A 25,910-nucleotide genomic window follows, 5' to 3' on the forward strand; every position below is an offset into this window, starting at 1 on the left:
AGGGAATTGGGAGTTGACACTTTCCCCCCAGCCATCAATCTCCTTCCTTCCTTCCTTCCTTCCTTCCTTCCTTCCTTCCTTCCTTCCTTCCTTCCTTCCTTCCTTCCTCACCTCCCTGCCTCTGTCTCCCTCCAGTCAAGCGAGACACACGCAGCGGAACCTCTTCCAGCGGGGAAGGTTTAAATAAATGATCTTTCTCTCCCTCCCTCTTTTTTAAAAATTGGTGTGTGTAGACGTGGTGACCTGCGAGATCCGTTTCCCCTTCAAACAGTGTCGCTCTCCCATTAAGGTTAATGAGGGAGGGGAGAAGGAGGAGGAGGAAGAGGAGGAGGAGGAGGGACTGAAGACCCCCCCGCTTCTCGCCTGGTAGGATCTCGGAGCACAAATCGCCCAGCCCGGGGAGGGCGGCGTGCTTTGGCCCGGGGACGCTGGCAGGCGAGTCCGGATTCGCCCGTGGCTGTCGTTAGGAGCGTCGGGGGCGCCTCCATCCTTTCTCTCGCTGCCTCCCCTGGATGGAGCTGCCTGGCTGATGGTGGAGGAGGCGGCCCACTGGCGGCACGTTTGCACTTTGCAGGGACCCAGCGGCTCCTTCAGCCACCGCCGCCGCCACCAGCAGCACCATCACGAGCGGGAACAGGAGCTGCTCGGCCGCGTCTCTCTGGCTTCTCCTCCGCGGAGCCGAGCTGCCTCACGCCGCCTCCCAGAAACTTTCTCCGGGCCCAGGAAGAGAGACCAGCCCGGCCTCGGGAGCCCCAAGTCGGCGCTGCCCTTCTGCTGCCGCCGGGAGAAGCCAGCCATGGACCGGGAAGCGGCGGCAGCGGCGGCGGCGGCGCGGAGCTGTCCGTGGTGCTGAAATGTCCGCGCCGGGTCCGGGAGCCTGGCGGGGCTCCTCGGCGTCCCTCTGATCGGAGGCGGCCGCCAAGGGGAGCCGAAGGGGCACCCTCTTTCTCTCTCGCTCGCTCTCTGCCTGCCTGCCTCTCTCCCCATGTTGGATCGGGACCTCTGGGGCTGAAACAGCCATTCCCATGTGGATGCAGGATGGACCCGCTCTGGAGGATGGATCAACTGCTTCTCTACATCAATGTAGCCCTCCTGGTTTATTTCAGCTGTGCCGGCTTCTGTCTGGCGGATGCAGGTAAGCGGGGAAGCAGTTCCTTGGTGGGGTATTAAGAATGGGTACTGGTAGTAGGCACTCTTCCCTCCACACACCCCTCCGCCGTTCTCTGGGTTTGTGTGCTCCATTCCTTAAGGAAAAGAAATTCTCCTCAACTTCCCAGACCTGTTGTATTCTCATGCAACGTTTGAACATCCCTTCATAAATGGCTTCACCATCCAATGACAGAAGAGTTGAGGAGGATCAACAAAGGAAAGGGGGGATGTGTGCTTAACATGTGGAACTCATTGTTACATGATTAAGGAAAGGTGAAGAAAGCACCACTGAGAGTTCTGTTAAGATATTTCCTTTAAAAAGAGGGATCAGCGCAGGGCAGGGCAGTGTAGTTTTTACTAGCTGTTAGTCATGCTCAGAGTCTCAAGGAGCCCCTACTTGTTGCAGTGAGATGGAATCATAGACTTGACCTCCAGCCTCCTATTCCTTTTGTCCAACTGTGCTTGAGAAAAAGGAGCCAGTAGGTAGCCGAAGTGACTTCCCTTTCTTATAATTCAAATGATTTGTGATGATCATATGGAACCAGCTCATGCGGCACCAGACATGTGGCTTGTTACTCTTAGAATTTGATTCCTGAAGTACATGGGCCTTGTTCTGTCCCATGTTTGGTTCTACAGAGCCTTAGTTTGCGAGTCTTCTTATTTGTGGGGGCAGGGGGAGAGACCTATGCAGGACTAGGGAGGGCCCTGAAATGTGTGGAGTGACAAGATGGAGAATTCCACATAATAGCTGCTTCTATTCAAAATTGCCCTCCTGTAAAGCATTCTTGATAGGTTAGTGTCCAGATACCATAGTAGACAAGGTAATAGCGTATCAGCCAAATCTGGCCACCAAAAACAATCAGCTGGATCCTCAACCCACAGATAGAAGAGCTATGCGTATGGAATATTGGCTGTGAAGACTGAACTTGTGAGAGAACCCATCAGGCTTCTCAGAGTTGCTCTTCCCTAAGGCTAAGTTACTTTCTAGGAGAGAGGAGCAGACCATTAAACAAGCACAGTTTAATAGGTCTTGTGAAAAGAACAGGTATTTGACTTGTAATTTCATAGCTTGCCTCTGGCTTTAAGAAATTCTCCAATGGGAGAACATCAGGGCCTCAGAAAGGTGCTCAGCAGCAGCCTCACTAACAGATGCATAGACTGGGAAATGTTGTTGGAAAGACCTGAGCTGTCCTGTGGATGCTGATAGCTCATGTGATGATGCGTTGTAGACCACAAGGTCAAGTTTTCTGCTAACTCCATTATTTCTGGAGGACTACAAATTGTGACACCTCAGAAAAGGGAGCTTGTCAAATAACAGACCAAGAAAATTTCCAGCTTTGAAAATTTGGGGCTCTTGTTACTTTGTTTAGTGGATGTATTTCTGTTACTCTTCTCCAGGTAAAAAACCTCTCCGTGGATAACATTTTTGCAAAAGGAAACAAAAACACAGTACTGTAACAACAATACTTAGCAACAGCAACTAGGAACCAGATTAAAATGGTTTAAAGTGCTATATTTTTTTAATGGTCTTTCTCCAAATGTCATCGAGTTCAGTGCTTGGCAAGTCTTCCAGGAGACAGTACATCCCAGACCCAGGGACCCAAAGGTGACAAGAAGGCCCTCTCAGGCTGACCATGTACCTTGCCCCTGTAGGTGTAGAAACCTGAAGGAGATCCTTTGAAGAAGATCTCAGTGTAAGTTTGTAAGGGATAGGGTGGCCTTTGAGGTAACCTGACCCCAAGTTCCATAGGACCATATGGGTTAAAATCAGCACCTTGTACTGAGCCTAGAAATGGCTTGCCTTATTATAGGCAGTTTTGTGTGTGTAGGCACACACACACTGACATTTGTATCCCACCTTTCTTCCATAATGAATCCAAGGAAGAGACGTTTCCCAGGCAGTCGTGCATTCAAGCGCTGACCAGCCCTAGACCTGCTTAGCTTCAGCAAGGTGGGAGCCTCCTGTGCCTTTATACGTGACCCCGGGACCAGAGGAATGGTCAGGTAGTGTGAAGGTTTGAGAAGACACTGTAGAGCAGGGATGGTCACTTGGTAGCCCACAATGCAGATCTGGTCCCTGTGCCACGGTGGCCCTACTAAATTTTTGCCAAGGTTTGCTCCCAGCTTTGTTGATAAGGAAAATGAAACCTTGGAAAAGTTGTAAACAACAGCGATATTCCACAAGTTAATGCTCCGTCTCTCATTTTGGCTGTGTACGTTCTGCTAAGGCAGGTGCTGTATTACTGCAGAGCCTCTCCTGCTCTCTGCTGCCAGAGTTGTTATGGAATCTGACCTCAATGAATGGATCTGTTTGTGGGGTAAAACACCATCCCAATCTCTGGTGTCAGAGCCCAGCAAGGCAAGCAGCTTGCATTGTCCATGGCAGGCAGAGGTCAAGTCCAAAAGTGGCACCTGAGACTCTGAAGAACCAGGGGCAGGTGAGCAAAGCTGATGGTTGACTTCCAGAGCAGCTGTGGCACTTGAAAAAGAATTCAGGGGGTGGCAGTATGGAAGGGGGAAAGTATATTTCTAGGTGGGTGAGATACCATATGTTAATGACAGGATTTCAGAAATGCAGTATAAGCTCCTTATTGGGGGAGTGCCTGCCCCCTGTCGCCACCCCCATATTGCCTATGCTCCATAGTAGGCAGGCCAATCTCAGAGGCACAGAGGCAGGTGATGCAGCACCAGACAGGCACATAGCCTTTGGTTTCCGCAAGGCCCCAGAGCCTTTGTGGCTTCTTTAGTTACCAGGCCTGTCAGAGCCTACTGGAGCTACTGACAGTCACTGACATCACTTTCTCATTTTTCCTCCTTTTTCTATGCATTGGGCACACAGAAGCAAAGTAAAGCCCTGGCTGAGGCTTCAGACACCCACCAGCTGCATTTCTCCAGGATGCCATCTGGGCCATTCTGTCTCAGGGCCCAGATGCATTCTGGGGGAAAGAAGACGGTGAGTGGCTGCAGCCTTGGCCAGCAGTGAGCCTTCTGCAATCAAAGAAACATAGAGGGCCCACTGCTTCATTTACTTTACTTGGCAGCAGCCCCTGCCTATGAATGTTCTTGCAACAGAGCCCCTGTTGGTGTCTTGGGCCACCTGATTGCTTGGGGCTGATCAGCTGCAGTCTTCCTTCCTGCCACTATACAGGTAGTGCTCAGCCATTCCCTCTTCTTGCAAGCTGTCCTGGTGGTGCAGATAAGAGAGATCTGCTGTCAGAGTCCCTTGCACTGGGACGTTAAAACTGAACTGCTGTCAGGATACAGAAGTTCCCTGTCTTGGCACAGAGTACATCAGGAGTCTGTCTCTGCCCAGGAGCACCCTTGTTACCTGGTACTTTAGGCAGGGCTGCAAGCTGGCCCATAGTGTGTGCTCTTCCTTTTATCCTGCAATGATCCTGAAGTTTGGAAGGTATTGTCATGGCTGTGCGATCTTTGGTGGATGAAAGCATCTAACTCAGGGGATCATGGATATCTGGACCAATTGGATTCTGGGAGCTGATACAGCAGTGAACAGGCACAGGAATAATAGAATCACAGAACTGTAGAGTTGGAAGGGGCTGTGAGGGTCATCTAGTTCCCTGCAATGCAATAATCTTTTTGCCCAAGGTGTGGCCTGAACCTGCAGCCTTGAGATTAAGAGTCTCATGCTCTACATAGAAAGCTGCCTGCCCTACTGAGCTAAACTCATTGGCCCATCTAGCTCAGTGTAGTCTACACTGACTGGCAGTGGCTCTCCAGAGTTTCTGGCAGAGGATTAAACCTTGGACCTTCTTCACACAATGGAGGTGCTCTGCCAGCAAGCCATGGACTCCCCCCCCCCCCCCGGCATGGCCACACAGCAAACCTGAGAGCAGTGTGACTTGTTAAGGGCTCCCAAGCATACAACACAGTATTTCCATAAGGATCACTGGCAAAGTGTTCTTAGCACCCTCCTGATTTGGGGGATGGGGATGGGGAAGGAATTCATGACATTCAAGTCATTTTCAAAACTGCTGAAATTGGAAGTGCATTAAATAGGGTGCGGGTCTGTTTGCATCCCATGCCCATCACACCACAATGGAATCCAAAATTTTAACAGAAGAGTTTTGGGTCCTGAAATGTAAACAAATCACATTCTCTAGCAAGTTTCTAGTCACCATAGATTCACTGAAAATAAATGGGATACATTTTGCAATAAGAATAGTGAAGTTGTGTCATATAATTTTGCATAATATAGTATGCAAATGAACCATACTTCTATAACCACAAGTTAGAATTAGGGGATGTTGGCACAAATTGGGATGAGTTGGATGTCTCTGCTAACTGATTTTATCTGTCTGTGAGGATGTAACACATGGAGAGCTTCATGCAACTAGAACTTGCTTGAAGAAGTTGCCTCAGATACAGTCTCCATTCTGCATGTGACTGTTTCAGTTCCACAGTGAGGCCTATGAATGCAATTCCCCAAATATTCTGTCTCAAGTTTAGTTCCTAAACAGACAGGTCACATGATCATTACACATTTTTTTCCTGTGCTACCCTTCTCCCCAATTCTAGACAGGTGGCATCTGGTTCTTTAATCCATATTAGGAAAAGCACTCTGCACATGCTTCCTCTTCTCTTATGTTGCTTTCCACATTCTAAGTTCCGAAGCTAAGCAGGGTCTCAAGCAGAATAAGTCCGGTTCTGATAAATGCTGCCCAGTGACCAGCAATTTCCTACCCAAAAGTCCAACCCAAAGGACTTTTCCTGTTCATGCAAAAATGCATTTTGCTCATGTTCTAACTGCAAAGAAATGGCAACCTCAAAGCAATGCAGATGGCAAGCAAGTCTCATGCTGCTGGATGCCGTTCCTAGTTTAATGGGGTGACATGCTCTCTCCAGGCAGAGCACATCCCCCCCCACTCCCGGCAATGCCCATCTGCTTTGCTTCTTTCTGCCCATGCTGAAGTAGACGTAACAGACACACGGTTGTCCTTGACTGCTTCTGTTGTGAAGGAGCAAGGGACTCCGGAAGTCACTTTGTCTGGGAGGCACCGCTGGAGATTTATGAAGGTGTCCTTAAAATGGTGACTGTGGGCAAGATGTGGCACACACACCCCTCCCAAAAGTCCTTTGCAATTCTAATAGCCACCCATTTCTCCTTTTTCATACCAACACCATGGCCTCCTCCTCCTCCTCCTCTCACCTTATCCTTAGTTCACCTCAGATTCAAGCAGCTGAGATTGAATAAAGGAATGGGAAGAAATAAAGGACTCGGTTTTTAGCTGATTTCCTCTTCTCCTCTGTGCCCTCCTGGACACACATACAAACCCTCCACAAACATTTTACTGTGTACATTATGAACTCATCCAAATGGCATTCTCTCCCCCGCCCGCCCCCTGCTTCCCAATTAACATGAGACACAAGCCAGCAGGAACTTATCCCACATCAGCACCATTCATAGTGTGCAAAATCCATCCCTTCAGGATGGCTGCCTAACCATAGGGCCACTTCCATGTGCCATTCAAAAATCCTCCTACCTAAGATGGATAGGAATGTGGCTCTGTGCAGGCACCCTTCTTCCAGCATGTCACCCTCATTCACCATTTTTTAATAAAGCAGATAGAAACAAACCTTTCATAATGAAAGTTACCTCTGCCCATGTACCTCTCCCTCAGCACTGGGCAGCTACAGGGTAACCCTGCTCTCTTAGAATTCAGGAGCAAGATTTCAGTCCAAAGCACATGCCAAGGACTGAACCCCAGCACCTTTCTGTTTCTTGAAATTAAGCACTGGCCCCAACTTCCGATGACACTTGCACCCCACTATGCTGAGGGCAACCCGTTAGCCATCTGTTGTAGCCTGCCAGCCAGCCAGGTGCTTGACAATCCCCTTCTTTCTGCAGTTCCAGGACAGACAGCAAAACAGGAAGCTTATGGAGCTCCCAGTGGGCATTTAGCTGGGTGGGTGACACTGTGCAGCTCTACGATGGCATGCAAAGCCCAACGGCAGGACTGAGAGTGTGTTCTATGAGTCTGTGGGGAGAGGGAAAGAACAAGGTGCAAAATTTGATATTGTGTTCAGAAACCAGCAAGCAGGTTCTTAGTCCTTACTGTTGTGAAGATGAGCCAGAAGTGACACAGGCAAAGTCTGTTTAAATCCCAGGAGTTGGGAGAAACTGAGCTCAATGGACAGGGGTGTGGCTTTGGTGCTGTACGTGTAGATCCATGTCCCTTTCTTTCATTTCCATAATTTATACAGAACCCAGCTTTACTTTACAAATGTGTGTTAGCTTGGGACAGAAATCCCAGTGTTTGGGGGATGCCCATGTTTCCTCCTTCATAGAGGGCAGTCCTCTAATTTGAAAGTGCCCTCTGCATTTTGGGTGTGTGTGTGTGTGTGTGTGTGTGTGTGTGCGCGCGCGCAGTTTGGTCCCAATCCATTTTATATATAAAGAAGCATAAGGGCAGGGGCCTTGAAGGAGAGATAGCAGGAGAGGCCGTGAAGCTGTCTGCCAACAGTACTGAAAGCAAACTGAACTGGACACAGACTTTCCCACTTGCATTTCTATCTAAATTGCAGATTATTATTTTCTTAATGTGCATCTATTAACATATGCCCATTTTATGCAAATCTGTGTCCTCCTTCTGACAATTTATCTCCACTTCCTTGGTGATGTGTAAGTGGCCACCTTAAAGTGTTTTATTTCAAATCTTCCTTCCCAGCAGTTAATCAAGCCCAGGGATCATTGCCCAGGTTTCAGACATTGGTTGCTGACAGCAACAGTTACAGCCAACACAGTGCAAACCTGTTGTTGGCTTGAGTGATTTGTGCAAACACGGAAGGATGCAAACGGTCTTCATACGGATGGTCTACGATTTAGTTTCCCTGTGGTGACTTTAGCAATCTGGGTGCACAACGTGATCGCCTTCTTCCTCACTCCCCGAGGTGTTCATAAGCCATCTTTTGGCAAATGGCACACAGCTAATTTGCACCACTTTATTGGCCCTATCCATAAGCTAAGATCAAAGAACAGAAGAGCAGGATTCATTTAACAAGGGGTGTGCAGATGCCAGAAGGGAATGAAAAAGTTAATTTGGCAGCTGGCTCTGTAGGGAAAAGACTCATGCTGCCAGAGAACTTGCAGGTTTTGAGTGGAGCAGAAGCCTCCTTGGAAAAGTCCTTCTCCCCACCTCCCCTAATTTCTATTGTCTGCTCAAGGCAATGGCCAAGATAATATTTAAGTCATTTTTACAGCTTGGAAATGTGATTTAGTTCTGTAATAACACCAGGCCTGAGGCCTCTGTGGTGAGCCCTGGCTTGGTCCCTTAAGCTGCTGTGGAAGTGCTGCCCATTACTCAGATGCTGATGAAAGAGGGAACTGAACTGTGCACAATCTTTAAAGGCTCTAGAGTGGTGGTGTAGCAAATGGGCCCTAGGGCAGGTAAAGTGAAATGGACTTATCCTTACAGCACAAAACTTGTGCTTCCACCAGAGGTGATCAGCAGCAAGGCTTTCAGGCCGTTTTATTTTCACATGGGCCCACATCAGAGGCATTTTTGCTTGCGGTGCTATCCAGAATTGTTATGGTCACAAAGATGTCACATTTGAAGGGCAGTGAAGGGAGGGGTGTCCTGCATTTGGGCTGTGAGTCTTTATTAAAGCTGAGTTTTAATGGAAACCTTTGGTCCCATTTTACCAAATCTCCAGTCTAAATCTCCAGATCGATTTGATTGTCATAGCTGAGGTTTGAAGACTTGCCCAAGGAAAGTTCAGCTGGCTAGAGACACTGAGATGGGGAGCCATGGAGGGGCTGAATTTGCGGGAGGTAGTTAGTACCTAGTTCAGATCTTACCTCAGCCATAGACTCACCAGGTAGCCACTCTCAGTTAGCCTCCTTTCCCCAATACCTCACCCTAGATTATAAGAGTTGAGACTAAGGCGATTCCCTCCCTCCAGTGTCCCAGAGGTGAAGACAGGGACATTGTTTTTGAGGGCTTGTAACATCCTCACACCCGTTATCACTCCCTGTCCCTTCATTTCAGTCTATTGTCCCACCCTGCCTGAAGTCGTCAACTATTGTCCCTCTGCCTAAAAAATCCACAATCAGTAGTTTGAATGACTATAGACCAGTTGCACTGACTCCAATCATCATGAAGTGTTTTGAGAAACTGGTGCGCCGTCACATTATTTCCTGTCTTCCATCAACTTTTGACAACTACCAGTTTGCATACAGAGCAAATAGATCCACAGAAGACGCCATCAATACCACTCTCCATGCTGCTCTGTCCCATCTGGAGCAGCCGGGGAGTTATGTGAGGCTGCTGTTTGTGGATTTTAGCTCTGCTTTTAACACTATCCTCCCCCATAGACTGGTGTCCAAGCTAGAGGCGATTGGACTCTCCAACTCCACCTGTCTCTGGGTTTTGGATTTTTTGTCAGAACGTTCTCAGAGGGTTAGAGTAGGGTCACACGTGTCCACAGCCCTTAGCCTTAACACCGGCTCACCACAGGGTTGTGTGTTGAGTCCCCTGCTCTACACTCTCTATACGTATGACTGTACAGCCATCTATTCCAGCAACAAAATCATCAAGTTTGCTGATGACACTACGGTGGTAGGGCTCATTTCAGGAGGGGATGAGTCCGCCTATCGGGACGAGGTGGAGCGGCTCTGTGTTTGGTGTGGAGAGAACAATCTGGCTCTTAATACGGCTAAGACCAAGGAATTGGTGGTGGATTACAGGAAAAAAAAGGCGGACATTCAGCCCTTGTATATCAACGGGGAACGGGTGGAGAGGGTGGCGGAATTCAGGTTTTTGGGAGTAGCTATCGATCAGGGCATGACTTGGAGCGCACATACCACTGCTCTGGTGAAGAAGGCCCAGCAGAGAATTTATTACCTCAGACTTTTAAAGAAGAACAATCTGAGTGAGAGACTGCTGGTGTGCTTCTACCGAGGCTCCATAGAGAGCATTCTTACATACTGTATTTGTGCTTGGTTCTCCAGTTGTACAGCTAGGGAGAGGAAGGTGCTCCAGAAGGTCATAACCACAGCCCAAAGGATTATTGGTCATCCTCTCCCATCTTTGGAAGAACTGTACGGTTCCCGTTGTCTTAGGAAAGCAAATAACATCCTGCAGGATTCATCTCACCCGGGACACGGTCTGTTTGCACTACTGCCTTCTGGCAGGAGATATAGAAACATCAAGTCAAAGACAAATAGACTGAAAAACAGTTTCTATCCAAGAGCTGTGGCCTTTTTGAATGCTGTAACTCGATAGTGTGACCTGGGAGTTTGATGGGTGTGGTGTGGGTGTGGCTGGAATGTGGTTTGTTTGGTTGTTGTTGTTGTCTTGCTTTTGATGTTTTAAGGGATGGCATCCAATTTCGTTGCACTTTGTACAATGTTGCACTTGTGTAATGACAATAAAGAATCTATTCTATTCTATTCTATTCTATTTCACAAGATGGGCCCTGGATCTTTTTCTATGCACCCCAAATTTTTCTGGTGGACTATTGATTGGGGAGGAGAATTGAACTGAGGAAACATTTGGGTTACCCAGTCAGATTGAATTTGGGGAAATAAATGAATTTTAGATGCTTTAATCTAGAGATGATTTGAAGGGTAGCAGATATGGATAATTGAAGGGGAATTGAATTGATTTGAAATGGGATCTGTTGGGACCTTAACTGGGATAAATGAAATGAAGAAGAGCTGGTTTTTAGTGATTTGGGGCAAATTAACTGAGGGATTTATCTGGAAAGTTAGTTGCCTTATCTCAGTATCATTCCAGGGTAACTACACATGTACACTTCCTTTGCAGTAAGTCCCTCTGAACTGAGCAGGCTAGCTCCACCCTCAAAGGCAAAATAAAGACAACTGAATGAGGACATTAGTGTGGGAATATTCAGGGTGGCAGGAGAGGATATATTGCTTATTAATATCCTTCCTAACTTGAGCTAGCAAGTTCCTTTACTTAGCGGAGTGCATTCCCCTTTACACAGCAGAAAACTAGTTGCAAACTCGTGTGAGTTTCTTAAGACAATACGCAATTCAGTCTGGCCTTTAGCCATGGCCCCTTGGATGTTGCAAGACTATAGCTCCCAACAGTGCCAGCCAGCATGGCCAATGGCCAGGGATATTGGGAGTTGTAGTCTGAAAACATCTGGAGGTTGGTTTTGCTTGTGGAAGACAGAAGAAAAAGAAAAGAAGGCAATTTCTGCCTTTCCCAACCTGGTGCCCTCCAGATGTTTTGGACTACAACTCCCATCAGCTCCAGCCAGCTGTGGTAGTTGAGGCTGATGGAGGTCGGGGGTCTAAAACATCTGGAGGACTCCACATTGCCAAAAACTGTTGTTTTATTCAGTTACTCACTCTGAGATGAACCTGCTTAAGACTGGAGCAAATAGAAACAGGACAAGATTCATTAGTAGTGATTTCTCTTGTTCAGGAACAGGGACGATTGATTTTTAGTTCCTGGGCCAGAAAGTAGACATTCTAGTAAGAGAATCTATTTTATAAGTGCCATTTCAGACAAATTAGCAATTTTTTGCCAAATACTTTGTTAGAACCTATTCCCCTGAGGGTGATGGACTGATTCCTTTAATTAGAGCCGAACATGCAAGCTGATGCAAAGCTTGTTAATGTGGGTGGAAAGGGGGCCTCTGAGCCAGCAGGCAACAGCCTCCAAACCAAAACAGAAGGACGTCAACAGTGAGTGGTGGGTGCAGAGTCCAAGAGTGGCACCCTGCTGGAAAAATGGCCCTTTGCAAAGCGACATGGGTAAACTGACAGATTGCTGCCCCGAGGACCTTGCAATCTGGAAATGTGACAGTGGAGGAGGCAATGAAGGAAGGAAAGCAAAGGCTGGGGGAAGCAACAGCAATAGGGAGCTAGTGGAGTTACATGCAGAGGAAGGAGCTTTGTGCATACTGGAGAGGAGACGTCCTGGAAGAAGTTTAAAAGGAGGCGTTTAAACGGAATCTGTTCTGGGAAGAGCAGGCAGGATCACTGAAGGGAGCAGGGCATGGCTGGGTGCCTTAGAGGGGGAGAGGGGGAAGGCGGCAACACTGTGCCACAAATTGCCCTAAGCCAGGCAGTGGGGAAGGCAGACACTCTCATCAAGGTGCCTACCTATTTCTTCCTGCTCTCTCTCTCTCTCTCTCTCTCTCTCTCTGTGTGTGTGTGTGTAAACTGATATAGCATAAGGCAGTGTTTCCCAACCACTGTTCCGCGGCACACTAGTGTGCCGCGAGATGTTGCCTGGTGTGCCGCGAGGAAAATTAAAAAATTCGAAAGATTATTTTTTTTTAAAGTCAAATTTTCAATTGGGGTGCCGTCACTAGATGACCCCTGGGGTTCCCTCCCTCCCTCCCGCTCTGCGCCTCCCTCCTCCTCCTCCTCTGGGGAGGCCCTTCCTGGCTCTCGGCCAAGGCTTGGCGGCTGCCACTCACTCACTCGCTCGCCCACCCGTCCCTCCATCCCTGCACCCGGCCTCTCCCCCTCCGTCCCTAGCGCGGGGGCTGCTGGGATCTGTAGTCCCCTCGCCCTTGGGCTCCGCGCCCGCGCGGGGTGCGCGAACTACGTTTCCCAGTGTGGCCTGGCGGGCTGGGCGTTTTGTTTGAAGCGCTCTTCTCCCGGCCATGGAATGAGCGCAGTGGCGGTGGCCGGGCGGGCAGGGGCTCTTCCGCGCAGACCCCGCGCAGCCTGCCTGCGCCCCCGCGGAGATCGGGTGGCAGGATGGAGCCTGGGGATCCCCGCGGAGGCGGAGCGGAGGCTGCCCCCCAGGTAGGGCTGCGTCGGGGGGGGGTTATTTTTGCAATGCTGCATCCGCGCCGGAGGGGACGCATCAGACCGTGGGGAGACCCCTTGGCGGGCGTGCAAGGCAATGCATGCGTGCAGGCGTTGCATGGAGTGCAGTGCAATGCAATGGCAACGCGGCGCCCTGCATGCATGCATGCAACTTCCACCGGCGCTCTGGACTTGGCAGGTGAGGGGGGTCCCCAGTGGGCGGCAGAGAGAGCCGGGAGGGCGAAGGGGAGCCGGGGGGGAGCAGCGCTGCTCCCCGAGCCGAGCCCGGGGGGGAAACTTTGGCGTCGTTGCGCCGGGTGTTGGAAGCGGAGGCTGGCGGGGGCCCCTCACCTGCAAAACCTGGTCGCCTCTCATATATTTCGTGCATTGCATTCATCGCCCGCTTTCTCCTCCAAGGAGCTCCCGGGGGCGCGTGTGGTTCTCCCCGTGTTATCCTCGCAACAACAGCCCTGCGAGGTGGGTCAGGCGAGTGGCCCAAGGGAGCACCCAGGGATTGTCCTGGCCAGGTGGGGTGATTTGAACCCTGCTCTCTGCCCGGTCTTCGTCCTCATTTAGCCCCCACATGTGCATGACTGTGCATGACTGAGGTTTTCCCCCCTCGTCTTGGCTATGGTGTGAGTCTGTCCTGTTAATTAATGGGGTTCTGCCTTCGGAGAAGATGAGCCAGCCCTCAAGGAGGTGATTATGTAATTTGCTAGCAATTCATGTCCCTCCTGGCGTGACGCTGCGCGCTGACGTCACGGGGCTGTAATGGTGGTGTGCCTCGAGATTTTTTTCATGAAACAAGTGTGCCTTTGCCCAAAAAAGGTTGGGAAACACTGGCATAAGGTGCTATCAGTCTCCAGCATGCACACTCGCTCTCCCCCTCTCTCAGAAATAGGGATGCATGAAAGCTGGTTTCTATCGGGTTCTAATTTTTCCACCCTTTCACTTCAAGTCTCCGCATTTCCATATCAGTTTGCATAATTTTTTTAAAAATAATAATAACCCTCATGAAAATTAACCAGCATTTTTTAGTGCCCATTTCCCCTGATATACACATTTTCCTATGCAATTTTGCATAAAATGCACAATTTTGCAAAGCAATTTCCTCTGAGATAATCCATTTTTGAATCTTATTTTCTCTTACATTTTGAATGCACACTCTGTGCTGCTATATGCATTTTTGTCCACTTTGCTCAGCTGGAGAACGGCACCACAAAATTTGGAGAAGTGCCAATTTCGAAGGGTGGCTGCATTTCGGTTTGCATATTGTTTGGGAAAGTGTGGATTAGGGTAGGTTTGCCTTTAAATGTGAACTGCATCAAATTCCTCCACCAAACCTAGGGCTCAGAAGTAAAATACAAGGCTGCTTCTACAATGCCCTACCTCCCCCCCCCAAAAAAAAAACAACAAAAAAAACTGTGGAGCCTTGAAAATCTCTGTGCTTGGTGCTTTCCTCTTTTAGAAATCAACTTCTTGGGAAAGGGTTGGAGTGCATTCTGAACCCCCCACCACCTAGGCTGCTGGCTCCAGCTACACCCACCCATGGCTTGCTGGAGGCCTAAGATTATGGTGCCTCTGGCCCCATTTGCTGCTCAGTGGTTTTCAGAGCAGTTTCCTCTGTCCTTTCGAGAACAAAAGGCCAGGCTGCCAGGGGGGCTTTGTCCTCTCAAAGTGGCAGGGGGACAAGGTGGTTCAGCATCCATCCCCATCCATCATTCCTTCCCACGGCCTCTGCGTGACTCCAGGTCCAAATAAATGGCAGAGGTGGGCCCAGGATTTTTGTGTGTACCTTTGTCACTAAGGCACTCTGGAGAGTGCTTTCAGCCCTTGCTAAAAACCCCATAAAGTTGGCGCGCTATTATTCTCCATGTGGGAGCCCCACAGAGAAGAGTGCAAAAAAGAATTCTCTGAATAGCAAAGTGCACGAGGAAGGCGGGAAACCCTTTTATATCCACACCTCCACTTCCAAGAAGGAAACAAAGACCCCCACAGCCCCAAGAGGAGGAAAGAGAATGAGAGCGAGAGAGGGGTGGTCAGGTTCCAGCTCTTGAGCGAGTGAATAGAAATCAGAAAACGTAGCAACAGAACTGCAGGTCATGTTCTTACGCCTCTCATTTCTGCAGAAAAGGTCACGGCACAGGGAACAGAAAGCTGCCACGATGGCATCTTGACATTTAGAGCTTCCTGGCAGGTTCCACTAAGCGATGCCTGGAAGTAGACAAAGGCAGCCCAGCCCAGCCCAGCCCACTCAGCCATCGCTTCAAACAGCTGGAGGGACATCCAGGCCAGGGGCCCAGCCTAGAGGTGGTGGCACTTTGGCACAGAAGCTTGGTCTTTGCAGCCAAGCTGGTGAAGGATCATCCCCACCTCGGTGTGGAATTGCCACCTGTTTCTTTGATAGCTCCGGAATTGGGAATCTTGCCATGTCTACGGAACATCTGTAAGCAGGCTCGTCGTTCAGATTGGGAGGTGGTAACTAGCAGGGCGCCTCTGATTGAGGTTCCTTTGGCTAATCTGCATTAAGCCATTGAAAAGTCCTCCCTGAATTTCCCCAGTTGGTAAGTGTTTGAGCTGATGCAGGATCCCCGGGTTTTCCTGCTTGGCAGGGGGTTGGACTCGATGGCCCTTGTGGTCTCTTCCAGCTCTATGATTCTATGATTCTAAATCTCATCTTAAACTTCAATGCCCTTATCTAAGGCCCTGTTTCCTCAAGTTCCCCCAGATCTGGACACTCTTCACCCTCACAGGTCTCTTGCAAGGATGACTACATATGGGAAGCACTTTGAACCCACAGCAAATGGTGTGTGTGTGTGTGTGCAAAATAAAAGTAAGCTTTTAGGGGGCTTCCTATGGCTGCCTAGAACCATGAATGAATGCATAGTATGCCTGTTCATTTGCAGAAAAAAATGGAAAACAAAAGGCAGGAATCTGGAGACTGCAGGCTTTGAAACCTCCAAATCTCTTGGGGGGGGGAGGGCTTTTGACTTCTCTCTTGGACTGCGTGGGTGCTAGTGTGTGTTTGCATGAGTGTTGTGTGTCTGTATGAATAGAGTGTGTGGGAAGGTGAAGTGCAAATGGGCACAGCGCAAGTTCCACAATGAGTGCACCACCATCCGTGGCTCTCGCTTGCTGCTAAAAAGCTTTTGGCATCCCTTGACCCTTCTGGAAAGGCTCTGCAGTCTTTAAGCTTTTTACAATGTCGGGGGTGCACCCTGCAGAACGGGAACAAAGTGGCCTACAAACTCCTCACTGCCTGGCCTTGATACAAATTCCGCTGTGCTCCCTTGCTGCTTTTACCGTAAGTGCAGCTTAGGAAGCCCCAGAGCTCAAAGGCTCTCAACTGCAGCCAGGAAGGTTGCTGCTTTTTGGCCCTTCAGAGTGGCCAGCGGGGATGGGAGCTGAGCTCCAGGGCTGGTTGCCCTCGGGAGAGCTCAGCTGCAACAGCAGGATGCAGCTGCAGTCATGCCGAGACTGCAAGACTGTGCCCACTTGACCTTGGAGGAGTAAGCCCCGCTGAACTCATTGGGACTTACTCAGAGTAGGCATGTGCGGGATTTTGCTGTGAATCCCTTTTGTCTGCTTTTTGCATGCCAAAGGAGCAGCTGCTAAACTGGCACCCATCCATCTAGTTGGCTGTTCAGAGAAGACTTAAGTTCTAATCCACGATTATTTATTTTTAAAAGTAATGCTTTAAAAGTAAAGCTTAAGGCAGTGATGAGACAGCTGTAGCAGAAATGGACATGCGCATCCTATAACTAGATATGTGCTTTCTTTTTCCTTTTCCTTTTTCGAAGAACCTTGTATTCCTCCCGAATCCCAAAGAGTAGCTATGATCAAAAACAGTGACAGGCTCTAGGTAAGCGAATGGGCCACTGGCTAGTTTCTTGCTGGCCTCCTCACACCTGCTGGGAATCTTGCAGACCCTGTTAAGTAACAGGCTCCAAATTTACTGGCTTGCTTTTCACTTGGGATTGGGCTTTCCAATGGCAACTAAATATCTTGCTCCAGTATAATTTTGGAATTAGAGCAATGCAATTAGTGAGAGAGGGGGGAAGAAGATACCTTCTTACTTGCTTCCCTTTGCCCACCCCCTCATGTGAGATTTCTCAAGTGAGTTTTCCTGTCTCCAGGTGAATTGACTTGTCTCTCTACATCTCAGGACCCACCCATATCTCATCCTTATGCATATTGTGAATCCCTTGTGCCTCCTTGCCTGTGTGACGTTCTTATCCAGCTACTGCTGTCGCACACTTGCTCCTCCCTAAATCCAGAGATCCCCTTTGCTTTGAAAATTCATATAGGAGAGCTGCATCAATTGCATATAGGGACTCTCTGGATATATGGAGGGGAAAGCTTGGGACAGTAACAGTTAGAGGGGAGCACCATGTAGATGAAATCCACAGTAAGATGAGGTATGGAAAGCCCATAGTCTTACCTATTTCTTAGGACCATTGTGAGGCTAAATGTACACAAAACAGCCTTTGCCTGCATTCCCTCCTTTCCCTAGGGCATATTCTAATGTGTAAACTAGTGTGTTTTTCCTAGCGCCTATCCGGTTAGGGGCTTATCTGTGCTGCATATGTAGATCCATGCACACACATGGCAGAGTCTTCATCACCATTATTCTTGCATAATTCTTCTTCTTCATTCAAAGCATGCTGCCTACATTCTCCCAATCTTTTAAGGTGTTGTTTTAAGACTGGGAGGGGTTTGTGCAAGAGAAGGCTAATGGATCCAGAGGTCTTGCTGGAGTGTCTCTTAACAGTCCTGGGCAAAGTTGCCAGATGCATCATTTATTAGGGAGACTACAAGTGATGTGTTTCCATGGGAGTTAATTGTTCAGTGATTGCTTCTTGATACAGATCCACTGCTACTGGCCTCTGAATACTAAGGTTCCATTTAGCTGTAAGGGCTACTAGCTATCCAGACATGTTGCCTCCACAAATTTCCCTTCTGCATTTCTCCAAACCACCCCAGTATGAGCAACCATCAGCTCTCCTTCAGGTGGGAGTGAGTGCCTAATAATAATACTGCCCTTCAGCAGAGGAACACCGGGGGGTTTATAATATAAAAATACAAAAATGCTTAACATAGTAACAAATAACAACAACAGCCCCCCCCCCGCAGTTTAAAAAGCCATAGATTGTTGTTGTTATTTATTATGTTTCTTCTGACAGTCAATTCCATTAGCTAATCATGTGTGGTGTGAAGAAGTCCTTCCAGCTTCCTTCTCTCCTGCTAAGCATCTTCTCCATTCATGTGATGTGAATCTCCCTCTCCTTGCAGACAGCCCCTCCGCTCCAGTCAATGTCACAGTCAAGCTCCTGAAAGCCAACTCAGCTGTTGTGACCTGGGACGTCCTGGAAGAAGAGGTGGTCATAGGATTTGCCATCTCCCAGCAGGTAGGTGGCAAAATCCCTTCCCTTAAAACTGGACTTTTTGCAAGATCAGAATGGAGGTTCAATAAACAGCCAGTGTTGTCTAACCTACCAGCAACTTTGTGTAGTTGAATCAGTAAAGAGGTTGTCTGGAAGCAACCTCAGATTCAGAATTGTTTCTTTGCATCTAGTCATCGGATCTTAAAACAAGAATTTAACAATGGGATGTACATATAAAAGTAGTACTAGTTGACAAAAAATAAAATAAATAATATTCTGACTATCCCTGGCAAATCACAGCATTCCCTTTCAGTTCCTATTTTTAACAGATGTAAAAATAGAAGATATACACAAACCTGAATAAATTTATATGAAACCTGAACAAACTGTTACAGTAATTAAGAAACTGATGCAACTCACTGCCTAAAGAGTTTTCTTGTCAATCAAACTTCAGAAAGAAGCAATAACTCTCTCTTCCCTCCTTCCATTCAGACATTCCCCTGTCATCAGGATTTAAAGGTCTTCTGACACCTTGTCCTGTGAGCAAAAACGAGTTATTTCAAAGCAGCAAGCATATGATTGGGACCAGTGACATAGGAAGGGGGGTGCGGTGGGGCGGTCTGCTCTGGGTGCCACAACTGAGGGGGGTGACAAATTGGAGAAAATAAGTATTTTTAAAATAAGCTTATTGTAGCACCTCTCTGAGAGGTTGCCAGGGCTCCCCGAGTCCCAGATGCCACCCTCCTTGCCTTGGGACCTTCACCCCGCCCCCAACCCAGCTGGCCAATCGACTCCGGCTGGGGGCAGGGCGAAGGCAAGGAAAGGGCTGGTGCCGCCAAGGCCGACTTCCTTAGCCCTCCGCCAGCAGTGGTCAGGGTTTTTTGGGTCGCTGTGGCGGCCTCTGCAGGCCGCTGCTTCCTGTTTCAACCACCCTGATAAGAGGAGAGGAGAGTGGTCGAAAGGAGTCACTAAACTGTGTCGCAATGAGCTCTTGCAAAAACATAGGAACCAAAAGCAGCTGGGAGGCAGATCCTTGAACCAGTGGCCTTAGCCTCTGCCAACAGCGGTTGGGCTCTGGGGCACGCGGGCACTGCGGACGACCTCCTGGGCTGCTAAGACAAAGCTGTTTATGCTCCCAATGTTCAGTAAACGAACCAGAAAAAACACTTGCGACTCTTAGTATCTTATTTTTCCTTCTTTTAATAATTTGAATGGGGGGGGTGGTGGCAAAGAATTTTCCACACCGGGTACCACCTGACCTTGCTACGCCTCTGATTGGGACAGGCTTTGGTTTAAACCATGGGACCTGCTGCTGCCATTTCTCATTTGGCCCTTTGGAATATGTGGGTGTTTTGCTTTCTCCCCCTGCAGAAGAAGGATGTCAGGATGCTGCGCTTCATCCAGGAGGTGAACACCACCACCCGCTCGTGCTCCCTCTGGGACCTGGAGGAGGACACCGAGTACATTGTGCATGTCCAGTCCATCAGCATCCAGGGCCAGAGTCCAGCCAGCGAACCAGTCCACTTCAAGACCCCCAGGGAAGCGGAGAAACTGGCTTCCAAAAACAAAGGCAAGTCAGGAGGAAGCTGTGGGCCCTGGGAGGTGGGAGACAAGCAGCACTGTTTGCAGGAGGGCAGCGAAGTAGAGCTGCAAGTGGCAAAGGGACCCCACTGAGCCACTGCTGTCAGCTGGGCTGGAGTACCAGAAAAAGGTGATAGCCAGCAGGAGATAATTCTCATTTTGTGCACCCTGCCTCTTCCAGGGGGAGGGTGTCCACTGCTGTGGCCCCTTCCTCCAGGGCCCTCTAGCTGGTCAGATGAACATCCTTCTTTCAGCATAGCTGGGAAGTGGAAGCAAGCAGCTGGAAGGCCTAAACTGGGGCTGTGCAACATTTGCTGCTGCTGCCAACCCCTCTGCCCAAGAGGGAATGCATCAGCCCTGCCTTGCGACCTGCCAGGTCCATGATACAGCCCTTGGGTTACTGGGCCTTTTCAAGCACCTGCCCAGCTGGAACAAAAGGCGAATCTATTGCGTGTGTATTGGGGGGTGGGTTCTGCATTGTGTGGATTTGTGCAAAAGGGCTAGGGAGGTATACACCCACATCAGGTACCACAGCAGCCTTTCCAGGTTTGCAAAAATCAGTTTGGTGGCTGGGAAAACAGTAAGGAGGATCAGAATAGTGGGGGGGGGCAGGGGGGGCGGGATGACGGCGATTGACCTAGCACCCAGCAAGGCAGAAGGGGGTAGAAGTTGCTCATCACTCAAGTGTGAGAAAACCTTGAACATTCTGAAATCCTCTGGGTTGTACCAAAATAAGGTTTACTCAGTGCAGACCCAGTAAAATGAAAGGATATGAATGACGTAGGGCCAGTTAGGACAGGATGACCACTCACAGCGCTCAAAAAGAGGGCACAGATCTGCTTTTGTTTGTTTATACACATGTAGAAATAATAACTATGAATTAAATAGAAGCACAGCATATCTTCTCATAGCCGGGGAGACCTTGACCAGGTCCCTTGTGAGGGAGGGGCTGAGGGTGCCATGGTTTGTTTCTCCAAGCTGAGAGGTGTCTATCTAAAAAGCCTCTGCAATGCCACAGGATGCTGCCGCCTGGGGCTGATGGAAGGTGTGGTCCAAAATGCCTGGACACCACCAGGTTGGCAAAGGCTGCTATCAGAGGCTCTGAGGTACATTGGGGGAAGCCACATGGTCCTCACACCTAGGGGTACCTTGCATACTTGAAAGCCGTGCTTCACAAGTCAACTCTTTGCCCAATTCTTTGCTTAGGGTAACAAAAATCTGTGAGGGTAGGTTTGGAATGGAGCTAAGGTCTGCCTGCCATATCTCTTTCTCTCTCTCTTCCACCCATCCTGTGCAGATGAGGTGACAATGAAGGAGATGGGAGAGAAAAACCAGCAGCTACGAGCCGGGGAGATCCTCATCATTGTCGTGGTCTTGTTCATGTGGGCAGGTCAGTAAGAGTCCCCTAAATGCATGCAAAATAAATGCATGTATTGGGGGTTTTGGACAGAGAATTTTGTGCACACAAAAAGACCATGAAGACATATGAGCAGGTGGTCATAACTGGGCAGTTGTTTTCACAAGATCCCCGCCTGTGTGAGTTGGATGCTTTAAAAAGTACAAGAGGAGAGGCTGCTGCCCCAATTATGTTTCCAAACTGAACACAGATCAACCATCAGAGGAAAGAGGGCAGAGGGAGGGATGAATGAGGAAGAATATGCTGTTATTTGGGTTACATGTGCTTGGGTTTGACTATAATCAAGTATGGAGATTATTAGAATTTTACCAACTTTAGCCCAGCTTGCACACATGTATGGTTGTTATCTTTCTAGATTTTGTTGTTTTCCAATGTGCTCTTATCCAGCTTGTTTCCTGGGGTGGATCTAAACACAGGGGGGGAAACGCTATAAAAAAAGTCAGAAGTTAGATTGTTAAAACAAAAGAAAAAAAATCTCTTTGGAAAATTGTGTTTTAAAATTTCCTGCTCTCTGTCGCCATCTGGTGCACATTCAAATAGCTATTTCTTTAGCTGAGAAACAGCTGAGTCCCTGGGGGTGGGACTTGTTAGGAACTGAAATAACTTCAAATAGCCACTTGCCTCCCTGGATAGTCCCCAGTGCCACAAGACTCTTTTGCCTTTATTTGTCCCATCAGAGGCTTGAAAATTGCCAGCCAGTCAAGATTTCTCACTGTGCCTTCTCTGAAATGCTGAAGAAGTCTAAAAAGACAAATCAAGTGTAAATCACCCTGTGTCTGCCTTGCAATCCGCTCCTGTTTCTCTGTGTTATTAGTATTTTTTACTAGAGTGCCTATTTAACTACCCCCTGTTAAAATGACAGAATTGTTAAAACAATAAATGGCCTGAAGCATTATTAGAGCATAAACCAGCGGAATGGCAGTAAGCCCCAATCCTCTTAAAATCTACTACCAGGAATCGAGGGGCAGGGCAGGCGTGGAGAGACAAAAAGAAAACTTTCCTGTAAGCAAAACTGCTCCCTCTGTTATAGAATCACAGAACTGTAGTTGTTAATGTATGACCAGTTTATGAGGAAGCAAGGATCCACACCGTACATTCAAAGCACATCTAGCACACATGTAAAACACAGAACATCCTGCAAAGAACCCTGGGAATTTGATAAGGAGGAAATCGCGGGTCTGCAAGGAGGAACCACGCTACCCAGGTTTGAGGAAAGTGACGTGCTTTAAATGTGTGTTGAATGTAATTTGTGTTGAATCTAAGGTCTTCTTTTGGAATTAAGATTAACCTGCAATACTGGGCATACTGGGCTTTTCTTTTTAGACTTCTTAAGAGATGTCATAAGAAAAGACTGCATATGGAAGAGTTAGAGGGGCAACTCCCCACCATCCCATCATGGTTCCTGCTCTGTCAAAATAAATAAAAGTGTGCTAGTTTATAGTCTCCATAAATATTCAAGCCCCTTCTGCTATAATTCTGCAAGTTTGCCAGCGGGTTGTTGCCAGTGTGAGTCATTTGTAAGAATGGACGTGCCTTGAACTCATATCCTCACATTTTTACCCCCTATAAACCCAGATGTGTGGTGTAGGTGAGGAAGCCTGTACTTTCTGCACATGCCCAGAGACTCCTGTTCTTTATTGTCTCTCTTCTTCCATCCGTATCGACTGCTCTGTATATTTAGGTGTATTTGCACATATTGACGAATAATTCCCAGAGCCAATGCAGAGCAGTGTCTAAGGCCGTTTCCCATACAGTCACTGTTTACGGGTGGGATTCAGTCACATCAGGCTGCACAATTAAAACTGATCTGGAGCTCTTGTGAAACAAAACCTCCCCTCCACCTGGAAAGATTGGACGGGATAAGGAACATGATAGGGAAAGGCACTGGAAAGAGGAGGATAACAAGGTGGATTATCATTCAATAGCCGCCGCCTAATCTCTCTGCACACAAGCCAGGCTGAATGCTCATTAAGCAGCCTGCATGGAACCGACTTAAGGGGGTGAGCGATAAGCTCCCAGTTTAAATACTGCCTTGGCCATGAACGAATTTGGTAGCCTCAGGCATCTCTCTCTCTCAACATCAGCCCACCTTCCATCTGCAGAATGGGCATAAATATAAGCAGTGCTTTTTTCCAGGGGATACTCAAAGGTGCGCAGTACTGGCACTTTTCCCCATTGTTGCTAAAAAGCGTGACACATACTGTAACAACTTCATGGTGAGTACCAGCACCTATTTTTCTAGGGAAAAAGCACTGAATGTCAGGCTGTTTTACCTCCTCAGCCAAAAATAAATAAATGTTCCCTGAGCAAAACAGCTTACAAAGATCAATAATAAAAAGTCCTGTTATTATTATTATTAATAACATTTCTATCCCACCTTTCCTTCCAAGAAGCTCAAGGTGATGGTGTCCATGGTTCTCCCCCTCCTCATTTAATTCCCACAACAACTTTATGAGGTAGGTTAGGCCAAGAGGTGGTGACTAGTCCAAGATCCCTAGTGAGCTTCATGGCCGAGTGGGGATTTGAACCATGGCCAATCTCCAAGCGGCAAGAGACTCCAGGGGTGCCTGCACTTACCCAGGGTGCAATGAAGGTCATTGGAGACTGCAGTGTCTTTAGGATATATGGTTTTATTTACATATACAGTGGTACCTTGGGTTAAGTACTTAATTCGTTCTGGAGGTCTGTTCTTAACCTGAAACTGTTCTTATCCTGAAGCACCACTTTAGCTAATGGCATTGCCAGAGCACGATTTCTATTCTCATCCTGAAGCAAAGTTCTTAACCCAAGGTACTATTTCTGGGTTAGCAGAGTCTGTAACCTGAAGCATATGTAACCTGAAGCGTATGTAACCTGAGGTACCACTGTATATACAACCTGAGTATAGCAGTGTTTCTCAACCTTTTTTGGGCAAAGGCACACTTGTTTCATGAAAAAAATCTCGAGGCACACCACCATGCCAGATGGGGAAAGGTCACTTTTTACTTATGTAAAAAAAATAAAAAAATAGTAACAGCATAGAAGGTAATGGTTAGGCTAGCATCCCTCTTCCAAATATGCTAGGTTTTTATTTGCAGGGACTGTTCTACATGGGAAAGCATTCAGCACTGTCATTCTCCCATCTGCCATCTGAACTGGTACTATTCTGGGTCAACTTACTCTGCTGCATGTGTAGAAGGGACTTGGTTAAGTAGATCAAGTATGTGGTATCCAGTGGGGAGGTTGAAAAGCTGGATTAATAATGAGCCTGCATTGAGGATTTGTCTTACCTTTTTTATGGCTTCATAGCAGGGTGTTGCTTATCACAGTGTTGTTTTAAAAGGAGACACATTGCCCTGGGATCTTGCCACTGCTATACAGCTAGGAACCTGATATTATTGGTAAGGGCCTCTGTTTGCTTAGGCATTTTAATGCTTTTTTAAAAAATGAGTAAACATTCGTGTTTCAGCAGCAGCTGGTGAGACAGGAGACGAGAAATTTAAACAGAGTGGGTTCTAGGCAGTGCCCCCCCCTTCACCTGGAAAAGGCAGGAAGAACTCTTTTGGGCTGCCTCCAAATTCTAATTTTCTTGAGTGCCACCTATAGGAGAACCATGAGTGGGTTAGGATGGCGGGCCAGACCTCGCCACCCTTTGGTGCCAGCCGTGATCTGGACAACTCAAGCCGTTGCCTCTGACTGAACCCGTTATGATTCTGCTCACAACCCCCCATCCCTTGGCGGGCCAGCGGGGTGGGGGGTGGGAAGGGGAGATAATATAGTGAAAGGGAAGCAATAGGGGCTGGAAACTGTGGTAGCAGCATTTCCGGCTGAAGCGCAAGATAGAAAATGTTATCAATTGCTTCTTCTTGTACAACTGCAGCCAGATCCTACCCGTATTTACTCTGGAGTAAGCCCTAGTTTGTTCACGGGGTTTTGCTCCCGCGTAAGTGTGCACGAGGGATGGCAGCCTTAAATATCGGGGAGACGCAGGAGTCGCCTGCGCTGCTGTAATTCCCCCTCCTTTTGGGGAGGGAGGCGCTGGGCTACTGTGTTTACTTGGAAGTCCCACGGAAGTTAATGCATTATTAGGCTACTACTGGCTTAAGCCGGTGCCCGCCTTCATCCCTAGGCGAGAGGCACAGAGTTCTGTTCCGCCCGGGCGCTGCCTCTTTAAACGAGCGCGTGGTTGAAGAAGGCGCTTGCCCAGCTCCCCTCTGCGCCTCGGAGGGCGGGTTTGAGCACGCGTAATGCGCCGCCCTCCCGCCCTGCGCCGTCGTCTCGCGCTCCTCCCTTTTGCGCGCGCTGCCCCGCCGTCGCCCCATTGGCCGGGTCCTGTCAGCTGATCCTGTGTTATTTCCTGTGTGTGTGTGTGTGAGGGGAGAATGGAGAGAGAAACCTCGGCACCACCACCGCGGAGCCGCCCCCGGCTCGACGCGGATCCTCGCCGCCGCTGCCCCGCCTCTCGCCGCCCGACTTGCCCGCCTCCCTCCCACGGCACACCAGGCAACGTCTCGCGGCACACTAGTGTGCCGCGGAACACCGGTTGGGAAACACTGGAGTATAGGATGGAGGGGCCCAAAGCACTGTATTTTAATATTTTGTTGGAAGCCATCCAGAGTGTCTGGGGAAGCCCAGCCAGATGGGTGGG

General features: G+C 48.6%; 1 protein-coding gene and 1 long non-coding RNA gene across 3 annotated transcripts in view; one reads left to right on the forward strand and one right to left on the reverse strand.

Annotated features, from left to right (window-relative positions):
• Positions 1-345: 345 nt before the first annotated feature.
• Positions 346-25,910, forward strand: part of FNDC5 (fibronectin type III domain containing 5) — a 36,489-nt gene continuing 10,924 nt past the window's right edge. Inside the window, exons 1-4 of the mRNA XM_081203935.1 lie at positions 346-1,135; positions 18,194-18,309; positions 19,657-19,855; positions 21,164-21,256. Coding sequence (XP_081060061.1) covers positions 1,039-1,135; positions 18,194-18,309; positions 19,657-19,855; positions 21,164-21,256 — 505 coding nt within the window. The 5' untranslated portion in view covers positions 346-1,038. The remainder of the gene's footprint in view (positions 1,136-18,193; positions 18,310-19,656; positions 19,856-21,163; positions 21,257-25,910) is intronic.
• LOC308592461 lies at positions 17,951-23,551 on the reverse strand. Of its 2 annotated transcripts, XR_014010514.1 has the most exons (3): positions 22,844-23,551; positions 18,706-18,822; positions 17,951-18,267 (listed from the first exon to the last, which is right to left on the reverse strand). It is a non-coding gene; the product is annotated as an uncharacterized lncRNA (long non-coding RNA). The 2 variants fall into 2 exon arrangements; XR_014010515.1 differs by lacking the exon at positions 22,844-23,551 and having other exon boundaries at positions 18,706-19,040.

Source organism: Podarcis bocagei (genome assembly GCF_964188305.1).
Source record: "Podarcis bocagei genome assembly, chromosome: 7".
NCBI lineage: Eukaryota > Metazoa > Chordata > Lepidosauria > Squamata > Lacertidae > Podarcis > Podarcis bocagei.